Raw genomic sequence first — 13487 nt, 5'->3', positions numbered from 1 at the left:
TATATATTTTGTGCAATAAACATTTAATTCTATAATTTTTATATTTTACATGGTATGCAGTTAAAAAGTTATTTAAAAGGTATTTCTAAAATTCTTTATGGACATTCCTGAAAGTCACGAACCAATTATAATTTTTCCTATTGATTATTATATTCGATTAACACATTTCCGTTTTGCGCGATGCACTCGCAGGACGAATTAATTGCATTAATCGAGTCCAGCCCATTCCATATTTAATAATTTAAACAATAATTGATAAAAAAAAGTGTTACTCATTATAAAGTATTATCACTATATATTAAAAATCACAATAGTTTCCCCGATTTATTTTCTGTAATAGTTGTCTGAAAACAGTGAAATATCAATGTTGAGATTGTTGATAAGATTGTCTTATTCTATCTTTAGCCCACCTTGGGGGTGGGCTAAAGATAGAATAAGAAAATCCTGTTAGCCAGAGGAATTAAGTAAGGCATTTCTGCCTAGTAGATCCAAGAGGTACATGTTGTTTCAAATATTTGGGTCCTTCTAGATAGAAGCAAAAGGAAAGTTTGCAAATTATATCTGATCTGTATAAACAGTAGCATTAGCATAGGCATATGATGCAAGAAAGCAAGCTTATGAAGCATCAACCAAAAAAAAAAAAAAAAAAAATACGCTCCCATTTCATCCCTCCATTTGTTCCAAGTACCTGTTCAGCTCAGCCTTAAATTTATTTAGGTATCAACTTCCACAATAAACGATGGAAGTCTGTTCCACCAACCAACCACCCGCTGGCTAAAGGCAAACTTCTGCACATCTATCCTACATCTATCTTTTCTCAGTTTGAATTTATTCCCTCTCAAATGATTATTCTGAGCAAGAGGAAGAATTCCATCAGCATTGAGCATGCTCAAACCATTCAAGGCTTTATTCACACCTCAATCAGATGACCTCGCAGGTTCCTAGTCTCCAGACACTGTAATTTGCAAAATTTAAGCCTTTCTTCATAAGAGCAACCTTTTGTTCCATTCATTAATCTTGTTGCCCTTCTCTGTACTCGTTCCAGCAGCTCTACATCCTTCTTAAAATGAGGCCTCCAGACCTGTGTACAGTACTCAAGGTGTGGCCTAACCATTGCCTTATATAAGGGGATAATCACCTCCTTATCCCTGCTAGAAAAATTCCTGTATATCACTGACAATACACTACGAGCTACCCTTGCAGACCGTCTGCACTGCTCAGTAAACTTCATATCTGTCTGCACAATTATCCCCAGGTCCATTTTGTTCTCTACCACTGTCAGTGTAGTACCACAGAGTTGATACGTCACTCTGGGGTTGCTGCTTCCCATATGTAGTAATTATTGTTGAGAAAGGAGGCGGATGCCCCGAAAGCTTCAATGGTGTTTTATCAGTTTTAAATTTATATTTTTAATGCATTTTAAAATTCATCAATTTAATTTTATTTGTTGTAAAGTAAATCAGTTTTTGTAAATTATTATTTTACAGTTTTTATTGTATCAATTCAGTAAACTATCCAGTATTATTTTATCATTAAATCAGTTTATGTAAATGGTTGGTGTATTTGTTTAAACTTGTGGTATGTAGTTTTACACCTTACATTTGTCAATGTTAAACTTCATTTGCCACCTCTCGGCCCATCTCCTCAACGTTCCTAGATCCTGTTGCAGTAGCGTACTGTCATTAGTGTCCTTAACAACCTTGCCAACCTTCGTATCGTCTGCAAACTTGGACATTAAGCTTGATATACCATCATCAATATCATTTATAAATACAGAAAACAACAACTGACCCAATACTGAACCCTGAGGGACTCCATAATAACATTAGTCCACGATGAGTAGTGTCCATTGATTAACACTGTCTTCTCCCACTCGACCATCCCTTTATCCATAGCAGCAATTTGCCTCCAATGCCACACTCCTCCAATTTGTGCAGCAGTCTTCCACGTGCAACAGTATCAAAAGCCTTTCTAAGATGCAAATATATGATATCAAAGTTATTCCCTGCGTCCAGTTCCTTTATGACCACATCATAATATCCAATCAACTTGGTCAGGCAAGACTTTCCCTTAACAAAACCATGCTGTGTCCGAGCTATAATTGAAGTCTCGTCTCGATGATCCTGCAGTGCTTCTTTAACCAGTGCCTCCATTAATTTTCGTGGAACAGAAGTTAAACTAACAGGTCTATAATTACTTGCATTGCCCTTTGATCCTCCTTTGTGAATTGGGGTCACATTTAAACATCTCCAGTCCATGGGTACCTCCCCTGAGTCCAAAGAATGTCTCAAAATTATGGCTAAGGGTTTGCTTACTTCCTTTGCTGCCTCCTTTAATATAACTGGATAGATCCTGTCCACCCCAGGTGCCTTTTTTATGTTTATCTTCAACAATTTCTCCTCCACTTTCCTCTCAGTTATTACAAAATCATCCAGATCACTGGTAGAGTTTAACTCACCTCTGGCATTCCCCTCCCTGAATAACTCCTCATGGGTGAATGTAGATGCAAAATACTCAGTTTGTTAGTCATTGTATTAGTAATGGCCGCATGGTGCAAGGAAGCCTATGGCTTATGCTGCACCAGCCAAGAAAAAAAAAAAAAAACCAAACAAAACAATGATAAAAAAAAATGAAATAAATTAATAATAATAATTAATTAAAAAAAGGAAATTAAACCTATCATCCTATGCGCTTTCCTGACCCGAAGGTACTATCCAGATGGCCTTTGAATTTCCCCAAACTGTCAGCCTCTATCACCCATGTAGGCAACTTATTCCAGTAATTTATAACTCGCTGGTTAAAATAAAACTTCCTGCAGTCCAATCTAAACATTTCCACCCCGTAACTTGAATTTATATCCCCTAGTTCTAGCATCATTTATAATCTTGAAAATTTCATCCTCATTCATTTTACTGATGCCTCTCAGAGCCTTAAAAACCTCAATCAAATCTCCTCTAAGGTGTCTAGTTTCCACACTCTGCAACCCACATATTCGAAGTCTTTCTTCATAAGGATGCCCTTTTGCCGATTTCACCAGGCGAGTGACCGTCTTTGCACCCTTTCAAGAAGCTCAATATCTTTCTTTAGGTGCGGTCTCCGTACTTGAACACAGTATTCCAAGTGTGGTCTAACAAAAGCCTTATATAATGGGATTATCACATCCCTATCTCTACTTGAGTCACCTGAGCAGGATCATCAACAGTTGAACCATCAATATCCAGTGGACCAATCTGATTCATCCCTTTCTTTCTAGAGTTTACATAGGTAAAGAACTCTTTTCTGTTTTTCTTTGCATCCTTTGCCAAGAATTTCTCATAATCTCCCTTTGCCTGACTAATCTCCTTTGTGACTTGGTTACAGACCAGCTTATAGCTATCATAGACTTCCATTCACCCATTAATTTATATGTATCCAATGCTTTTTTCTTCTCTGCCATATGTCTCATTAGTTCATCTGACATCCATTTAGACCTAAACCTTGAACAATATTTCTTAGTTGGTATGTAAAGCCTAGTAGCTTCCAAGATAAATTCTTTGAATGCTTCCCATTTTGAATTTGCTGTTGGTAACATCATCAGTTGGTCCCACCATACAGAATTTAAATACTGTCTCAGACCACTGTAGTCACCTTTATGAAAGCAAAAACCCTTCCCTTTACACCTGATGGTAGTTACCGCTGAGTAAATCCCACTTCAGCACACTATGATCACTGCCACCTAGTGGTTCCTTTATCTGCAGATTCTTAATGCAATCACTACTGATAATCAGATCAAGAGTATTATTCCCTCTAGTTGCCTCCCGAACATGCTGATGTAGAAAACAATCATCCAATAAATCCACAAAAGCCTTGCTAGTGTGTGAGTGACCAACCCACAAATTCCAGTCAATATCTGGAAAATTAAAATCCCCCATTATAAGACTCTCTGATTTACTGGCCCACTATTTCCCTGTACAGTTCCTTATTATACTCATCGGAGTCATTAGGCCTATAACACACTCCTCTCTCAATTTTGATCTCCCAATGCTTATGTCACACCAAACTGACTCGACACCTGCACTGTCCAACGATGTCGACTGGCTTCACTTCCTTGGATTTTATGTGTTTCTTAACTAATAGTATAACCCCTCCTCTCTTCCTATCTTGTCTATCCTTCCTGTACACATTGTACTCCCCAAATTCCAGCTCTGCATTCCTTTTATCTGTGTGACACCACATCTCTGATATCCCAACAATCTGCCTTTGATGTTCTGCACAATACCTAAAATTCGTCAAATTTATTTACCAAACTCCTAGCATTGGTGTACATGCAAGTATACATGCACTTGTTCCTGTTCTTAGCTACTCTAACACAACCCATGTGTTTACTTGTACCGCAATAACTCCCGGCAGTCTCTGAAATACCCTGCATCTTGTTTTCCAGGCTGCTGCTCATTCCAATAGAAGTTAACAGTGGCTACTGTTAATCTATTAGTCCTTGTATCCCCCCCCCCAAGCTAGCAGTTTTCTGACCCACCTAACACTGCCTCGATAGCATCAGCAAATATTCTTGCACCCTTTCTATTTAAGTGTATCCCATCCCTGTAGAAGCAGTCTCTCCTGTTAACAAGTACAGATCAGGCTGAAAAAAAATTGTACCCCTTGAGCCTTGCATAATCTTTCCAGGGCCGAATTGATCAACAAGGCTCTCAACATATACTCCCTCCTATCGTGCCTGGGCAGAATTGCAGACACTTTCAAATTCAACCCTTTTTTTTCAACAGTGACCTGTACTTGTTAAGTAATTCTGCCGGTCTCCTACTCTTAATATCATTAGTGCCAACATGTACAACAATATCACCCTTTGTGCCCTTAAAAGATGATATCTGCTCTACGTCATCCACCTTTGCCCCTGGCAGGCATACTCTGGTCCTGTTCCACCTATCCTTTTTACATAGCATGTTCCCCGTTTCTCTGACAATAGTCACCAACAACTACTAGTTCCTGTGGGACCAGTGCATTTTGCCTTGGGGGTTACCATTGTGTTGTGCGATGATCAAGTGCAAGCTCTGGCGTTCATGTGAGCAGCTGAGAGCTTGATGGGCCCCCTCAATTTAGATCCTTCGAGGGCATCCACCCTGTCTTTCAGGCTCTTGTATAGGCCCCATAACAATGCTGAGTTGTCGCTTCATTTCCTCACACTCCTTACATTGTGCACACATCCCCCTTGGCAATATCATGTTTGTTTGTTTGTTTGTTATTTGGTTTTTAGGAGCATTAGCAACTAAGGCCATATTGCTCCGGGATATGCGGTGGTCATTCCCTGACCTTTCCACATCCTCTGTATTTGGTGGTGACGGGCTCGAACCCCGGTCTAATCAAGAAGCGTGTGCTACACACTGCTGCTCCTTCCCACCTGACTACGGAGGCGCTTGGCAATATCATGTCCCGTACCTGATTGCTCCCAAACATCAAGCAAGCAGTGCATTTTAAAAGGCTGTGATTCAGAAGGCAACTGCTCCCCCCCCCCCAGTTATCAGTTGAATCAACTGATAACTGAGATTCTGTCAGAAAAAGTTTGGCAGGGGTTTGGCAGACTGCAAGTGGAAATGGACATCGTTGAGATTAGAATTGGGACCACGTATATTTGTGAAATTAATTAGGAAGTGCTTGGGAGGTTTAGATATTTTCACAGATAAGATTGCTCTATTAGTTTGACAATTCATGGTGTATTCAATAGTAAGAAAAAGTGGGTGGGGCATGCTGTATGAAGTAATGAAATTTTTGGATATGGCATACACGCGGTAAGAATATACCCAGATCCTTGACATAACGTGGCCTCGACAATGCTCCCCGCATATACACTACTTGGACTCCCTCCAGTCACTATCTGGCAGAGTAGAGGTAGCAAGATTATACACTAGCTGATCCGGAAGCCTAGAGAGTTACCAATAGCTTCGGTCCGGTGTACTAACTAGCGGCCGGCCTGCGAACACCGTTTTAGAGCTGTACCCTCGAAATGTAAGAAATAATGGGTCTCGCCACGACGTTCATCATAACCTCAAAAGTCATCAATCATATTGCATGATGGAAGAGATAGGGAAGGGTTGACCGAAACGTAGCTCTAGAGACTAAACATGGGTTCCACCACTTCAAGCCTCGAATAAGCAAAGTGGTGATATTTCACCAGTTGATGAGAGTCATCTACCACCTAGTGCTGCCTGGTAACATAGAGGGGCGGCATTGCTACATGTGGTGTGGGCGCCACACCTCGACCCCTGCTTACGTTAGTTCACACCTGGGTGGTCACCCACCATGTACTTGTGCATGGAGGTTATACCCAGGATTACTAACAGTCCCACCATCGTGAAGGTGCAAGCAGAGGATTTGGCTGTCACAGACCATCCAGACTTCGCCGAAATTGGGTCCACTTGGCTTGAGTGTCACCGGAATATCAGTTCCATCAGCGTGTTAGACTCCCAGGTAGCAAGTACAGCTTGTCTGGCATATCTGAGAGAATGTCTGTGACAACCTCAATGGCCAATATAATATAAGAACAGCGTTATAGTGAATTAGCGTAAAGCAAACCGCGTTATAATGGGGGGCCTGCTGTACAACTTTGTTGGAATGATAAAGTTTTAAGATAATTGATGAAAGGTTTAAAAAAAAATTATCATCAAATTAGATTCCAAGATCTTTAATGAGTGAAGAAGTGAATCAACAACCTAGCTCAGCCCAAGTCCAATCCATTAATTAGTTAAAAGTTTTTAGGTTGTTTTGAGTTTTTATGGAAAATCACAGCAACTATGACCATAGCACACCAGGATCAGAGTTCAAAAATAAATATTTTTGAAAAATGAATGAAAGTCTAATCTCTTAACAGATTTCAATTTTAAGATAGAACAGTAGGGAATTCCCCCCCCTCCAATATTAATGAAATTTATCGACTGAAAACAAAGTGCACAATATAGGTTTAACGTAATTTATAGGCATATTTTCTGCAAGAAATTGAAAATATCTAAAGTTGTCATTCACTACTGATTGATTAATACAGTAAATATGTAAATGACTTGTTTCTTATTCACCCAACATAAAGTAATATTATTGCTATACAACTAAAATATCTGCTCAGAACAATTTTAGGGGCCACATGGAGTAAATCAGTGTTCTCCCCCGGATCTATCAAATGGGTGAACCGCTCAGTGAATTTAGCTGACCACCTGGCTAAAATTTAAGCGATTCTCGCGATACTGTATGGTACTGCTCACTGTAATCTCAATCAATCACTGTAATCACTGATCTCGATCAATATTAATTTGAACGTACTATGTGATTGAGATCAATGCGGCAGGAGCATATAATGTTAAATTATGCAATAAATTTTTGCTCTGGATTGCTTAAGTCACATTTATAAAAAACAGAAAATTTTATAATATTGCGAAGTATTACACTGCCCCACCAGGCTGGCAAAATTTTCTGGGGAGAACACTGGATATACAGGAATTTCTCGTAGTAATATTTGATTTTGAACAGTGCAAACTTTCCAGTGAACACAAGAAAGTGGACACTGAACACAAGACACCTGCTTTGTGAAATACTTCTTTGTTTCAGTAGAGTTTTTAGTACATATTTAATATTAAGTCCCTGAATACTTCATCGTTTTTCACTAATTCAATAAAACTAAATATTAAAATAATTGATAACCTGCCTGGTACAGAAGTTGCATCTTCAGAATCATCCTGATAAAACTTTGAACTAAACAATGTTAAAATTACTTTAGGTGACTTGCTATCTACTGGTGGACCATAACCGGAATCATTCTCACTGTCAGCTACAAAAATATATAAAGCAGTTTAAAATCACTAAAACTAAAATTTATGTTATTCAAATTACTTGCAGTAAAGTTCAAGTTACTGCAGTAAATCATAATCCTGTAGTTGAACTTGATATAAATTTGTTTACGTTTCAGCCAAACTACAGGATTAGCCCAAAAAATATAAAAAAGTAGTTGTACTGATGATTTACCACAGTTCAGTTTAGCCCTAAAATTTTAACAGTATTAGTACTTATATTTTAAAATTTATAGAGTAAAGTATAAACTATAGCGTACTTCAATAATTGGATTAGTGTCATGCTGAGTCATATTACACGTGAATTAATAACTAGTAAAACTGGTTTCGACTAGTTTTTAATTCATGTATAATTTGATTTTAAAAAATAAAACTAATAAACAGCAAATTAAAATATTTTTAGAATTATTTTTTTTATTATTGAGGTAGCAAATTAACAAAACTTTGTAATTATAGAAAGAAATTCTATGCAGATATACTTAAAAAGAAAATTTTGTACGAAATATACATACAAGAAATTGAAGTAATTACACTGGTCAACACGTAAAATGTTATGAAAACGAAAATACCCAATCTTGACTAATTTCATGCTGCTGAACACTAACATTTCATTAAAATTTGTCAATTGGCTCTTGTTTTCGAATTACAGATGGGATCTCATATTAGTGAATTACTCTACGTTATCAACTATGGCTCTCGGCAAAATGCATAGCAATACTGCAGTTTCAGTATCAACAAGCTCTTATGTGATTGGCAACTGTTGCCTTGCTCTGAGTCTTTAAACTCTGTTGCAGTAATTCTCGAATACTGCAAGGTAGATACTGGGTGATTTGTTCTCGGTTCACGGTTGTTCTCTGTGAGATTCCTACTTTTTGCTCAGTATTTGTGTCGTGTAAAATTAATATGCCCCATAATTGTGTGAATACTGGATGATTTCTGTTATGTATGTGGAGAAGTCACATTAGCTTCAAGAAAGTTTCCCTTAACTAAAGCCATAAAAAACGTCTACTTCTTGTACTTTGGGTGTAAAGTAAGTGACCAGAACAAGAACTGGGCTCCACACAAATACTGAAAAGGATGTTTTATGCCTTTCACAGTGCCCATGATATGGAAGAAGCCCACAAATCACATCAGAGACTGTTACTTCTGTATGGTATCTTCAAACAGGCCTCTAAGTTTGGGAGAGTAATACATATCCAGAATTTAAAACAAATACACCAACCGTTTAACTATAATGGTTTAATACTGAAAACTATAAAACGTACCAAATGATACTACACTGTAAAATAATATATGCAAAAAACTGATTTACAAAATAAAATATATGATAAAAATTTTAAAATATACAATAAAATATAAATAAAATATTTAAAATACAATAAAATTAAAAGCGATAAAACATTGACTGAAGCTTTCGGGGGCTTACGCCTCCTTTCTCAACAACAATGATGTTTAAGCAACACATCCTTAAGTAACAGGCTCACAGCACACGTGGTTGACAAGGCGCATGCTCAATATTTCTTCCATATGATCCAGAACCGGAAGCAGCTCAGGAGCGTGGAAATATAAAACGCTCGTCTTTTGCCAGGACCATGGCTTCCAGCAGGGAGTGAAATCGAACACCCCTGTCCCTATTCATACTATTGTTCTCAGACGAGCCTATCCACAAACTCTCCAGCCACTTATGGTCCCAGAACCTATGTGCCCGGTCAAGGATGACAGCATTCACAGGGGAGACCTGATGATGTTTCTCCCAATAATGCTCAGAAATGGCGGACTTATTGAACTCTGCGGTCTGTATAGCTCGCATGTGCCCCCCCAAACGGTCTTTTAGTCGCCGTCCTGTCTCCCCCACATAACATTCCCCACAATCCGGGCATTTGATCTCATATACGACCCCACTACTGGAATCCCCAGTAATGGGGTCTTTGACCTGTGACAACACTGTGTGCAACCTCCGGTCCGGAAGCTGCACACAGCGTGCCTGAAAGTCACGTAGCATTCTTGAAATTCAATCTGACAAGCCTGGATAGTAGGAAATATAAACTGTGGCGACTGGAACGGACGGTGTTATTATATTTATCAATGACCCTCTGGGGGTAACCGCATTTCATAAGATCCGCCCTAACTTGCCCAATTTCTCTCTCTCTCTCTCCTCAGAGGTACTACAATGTGTCCTAGCCCTACCCAACAGTGTGCCCTAGCCACACTGTTTTTATGCTGCGCAGTCTGTGCTGACCTATAATGGGTGTACTGGCTCCTACACGTGGGCTTCCTAAACACTGTAGTACTAAGCCTGGAGCCTCTCTACTCACCATTCCGTCCAGGAATGGGAGGGAACCATTCACTTCTACCTCTGAGGTGAACTGTATAAAAGGAGAGAAATCACTGAGAAAACTAACTACATCCTCTTCTCTCCCCTTTTGCACCAAAGTGAACGTGTCATCCACGTATCTCTTCCGGGCCGGAGGTTGCACACAGTGTTGTCACAGGTCAAAGACCCCATTACTGGGGATTCCAGTAGTGGGGTCGTATATGAGATGAAATGCCCGGATTGTGGGGAATGTTATGTGGGGGAGACAGGACGGCGACTAAAAGACCGTTTGGGGGAGCACGTGCGAGCTATACAGACCGCAGAGTTCAATAAGTCCGCCATTGCTGAGCATTATTGGGAGAAACATCATCAGGTCTCCCCTGTGAATGCTGTCATCCTTGACTGGGCGCATAGGTTCTGGGACCGTAAGTGGCTGGAGAGTTTGTGGATAGGCTCGTCTGAGAACAATAGTATGAATAGGGACAGGGGTGTTCGATTTCACCCCCTGCTGGAAGCCGTGGTCCTGGCAAAAGACGAGAGTTTTATATTTCCACGCTCCCGAGCCGCTTCCGGTTCTGGATCATATGGAAGAAATATTGAGCATGCACCTGGTCAACCACGTGCGCTGTGAGCCTGTTACTTAAGGATGTGTTGCTTAAACATCATTGTTGTTGAGAAAGGAGGAGTAAGCCCCCGAAAGCTTCAGTCAATGTTTTATCGCTTTTAATTTTATTGTATATTTTAAATATTTTATTGTATATTTTAAAATTTTTATCGTATATTTTATTTTGTAACCCCTGGCTTTTTGGCTGTGAAGGGCATTAAAGATTATCTCTCTCTCTCTCTCTCTCTCTCTCTCTCAGTTTTTTGCATATATTATTTTACAGTGTAGTATCGTTTGGTACATTTTATAGTTTTCAGTATTAAACCATTATAGTTAAACGGTTGGTGTATTTGTTTTAAATTCTGGATACTTCTGTATGGTGCCTCCTATTAGAAAAGGGATGACAATGAAGAAAAAGTGGACAGTGATGTACCGAAATATACTATCTGCAATTCGTCCTAATAGGTAGTACTTCATCGTGAGCGTGCCTCACAATGAAGAACTACCTATTCCTGACCCACCCGACCATTTTTCTGTACACACTGATGAATATGAAGACACTGATGAACATCAACTTGATGTATACGAAGAAGTATATAAGCCATCTACATCAAGGGATCCACCATTCTGTTCAAACCTTTATCCTTCTGAACCACATAATATCACAGAAAGTGAGCTTAACAATCTCATCAGGGATCTTGAACTGCCGAAGAATAAGGCAGGGCTTTTGGTCTTGAGGCTACAACAGTGGAATCTTCTAGATCAGAGGTTCCCCAACTATGCACCACAGCGAACTCACAGGGGTGCTGCAGGATATTTTAAATTTTCGAGGAAAACACAGCGATACTCGACATCTGTTGGACATCACGCAAACTACTAGCTCGAGGTAGTTCACAGTTTCAACATTACTTACTAAATTGTTTGGACCTAACTGCTTAATAAACGGAACTGTTGGGTATTTCTTTTGGCCTAGGGCAGTGTGAAAAAATTACTGAGACACTAAGGGTGCCATGAACCGAGAAAGTTTGGGAACCTCTGTTCTAGATCATTCTGTGAAAGTGACAACGTTTTGCACTTGAAATAAAGACTGATAAATTCTATCAAACAGAAGGTGAACTCACTGTTTCTAAGGATGTTGATGATCTAATGGCAGCAATTATCCAGGTGTGAGAGCAAAATGTATTTCTTGCACTCACACCTGGATTTCTTCCCACCAAACTGTGGTGCCATCAGCAATGAACACGGTGAGAATTTCCATCAAGACATTGCAGCAATGGAAGAAAGATACAAAAGCAAATGGAGTGCTGCCATGTAAGCCAATTATTGTTGGATGGTGAAAAGGGATGCTCCTTAAGCTGAATACAAGCAAAACGCTTTCCTGTGTTTGATACAGATTTGTTCGTAGCTACATCTTATTGCCATATAAATAGAAAATATCTTGTAAACATATAAAAAAACTACTTTTTTTTCCGAAAACAAGAGCAAATCTGTCATTTTAAGCACTATTTCCATGTGTTTCACCATCTATAAAGTAAACTTACTTTCATGCCTGTAACAAGATCTGACCCAAAATTCGTTGTTCAGCATTATGGTATCAATTCTTTTGTTTTAGGGAAATCGATTTTTTACAATACTATGAAAGGCCAATTACAATATAAAGAGTATAGCAACATGGATGATTTACTTTCAGTTAATATTAGGTAATTTAATTCTTAGGTCCTTGAGGTTGTCACAGACATTCTCTCAGATATGCCAGACAAGCTGTACTTGCTACCTGGGAGTCTAAAATGCTGATGGAACTGATATTCGGATGACACTCAAGTTATTTGGATTTTGTTTTAGGAGCATTGGCAACTAAGGCCATATTGCTCCGGGGATATGTGGTGGTCATTCCCTGACCTTTCCGCATCCTCCGTATTTGGTGGCCACGGGTTTGAACCCCAGTCTAATCAAGAAGCATGTACTACGCACTGCTGCTGCTCCTGTCCACCTGGCTATGGAGGCACCTGACACTCAAGTCAAGTGGACCCAATTTCGGCAAAGTCCAGACGGTCTGTGACAGCCAAATCCTCTGCTTGCACCTTAACGATAGTGGGACCGTTAGTAATCCTGGGTATAACCCCCATAAACAAGCACACTATGGGTGACCACCCAGGTGTGAACCAACGTAAGTAGGGGTCAAGGTGTGGCGCCCACAACACAGAGGAATGCCACCCCTCTGTGTTACCAGGCAATACTAGGTGATACATGACTCATCAACTGGTGCAATACCACCACTTTGCTTATTGGAGGCTTGAAGTGGTGGAACCCATGTTTAGTTTCAAGAGCTAAGTTCCGGTCAACACTTCCCCATCTCTTCCATCACGCAGTATGACTGATGAGGTTATGATGGACATTATAGTGAGATCCAATCTTCCTTACATTTCAAGGGTATAACTCTAAAACTGTGTTCGCAGGACTGCCGCTAGTTAGTACACTGGACCGAAGCTATTGGTAACCCTTTAGAAGGCTTCCGGATCAGCTAGTGTATAATCTTGCTACCTCTACTCTGCCAGATATAACTGGAGGGAGTCCGAGTAGTGTGTGTGTGTGTGCGGGGAGCATTGTAGAAGCCACGTTATGTCAAGGATCTGGGTATATTCTTACCATGTGTACACCATATTAAAAAATTTCATTACTTCATACAACACACTTTTTCCTCCACACGATTTCTTACTACTGATTACACCATAAATTGTCAAAC

At 39.6% G+C, this 13487-nt stretch overlaps 1 protein-coding gene across 1 annotated transcript in view; it reads right to left on the bottom strand.

Moving 5' to 3' along the window:
* LOC150075740 (uncharacterized) overlaps positions 1-13487 on the bottom strand; it is a 311310-nt gene that overhangs the window by 233930 nt on the left and 63893 nt on the right. Inside the window, exon 5 of the mRNA XM_090387858.1 lies at positions 7685-7807. Within this exon, the coding sequence (XP_090243984.1) occupies positions 7685-7807 (123 nt within the window). The remainder of the gene's footprint in view (positions 1-7684; positions 7808-13487) is intronic.

The sequence above is a fragment of the Mastigoproctus giganteus genome, chromosome 13 (genome assembly GCF_048544385.1).
Source record: "Mastigoproctus giganteus isolate SK-2022 chromosome 13, ASM4854438v1, whole genome shotgun sequence".
NCBI lineage: Eukaryota > Metazoa > Arthropoda > Arachnida > Uropygi > Thelyphonidae > Mastigoproctus > Mastigoproctus giganteus.
The sequence above is the reverse complement of the archived record's forward strand: the minus strand, read 5'-3'. Positions and strand labels throughout refer to the sequence as shown.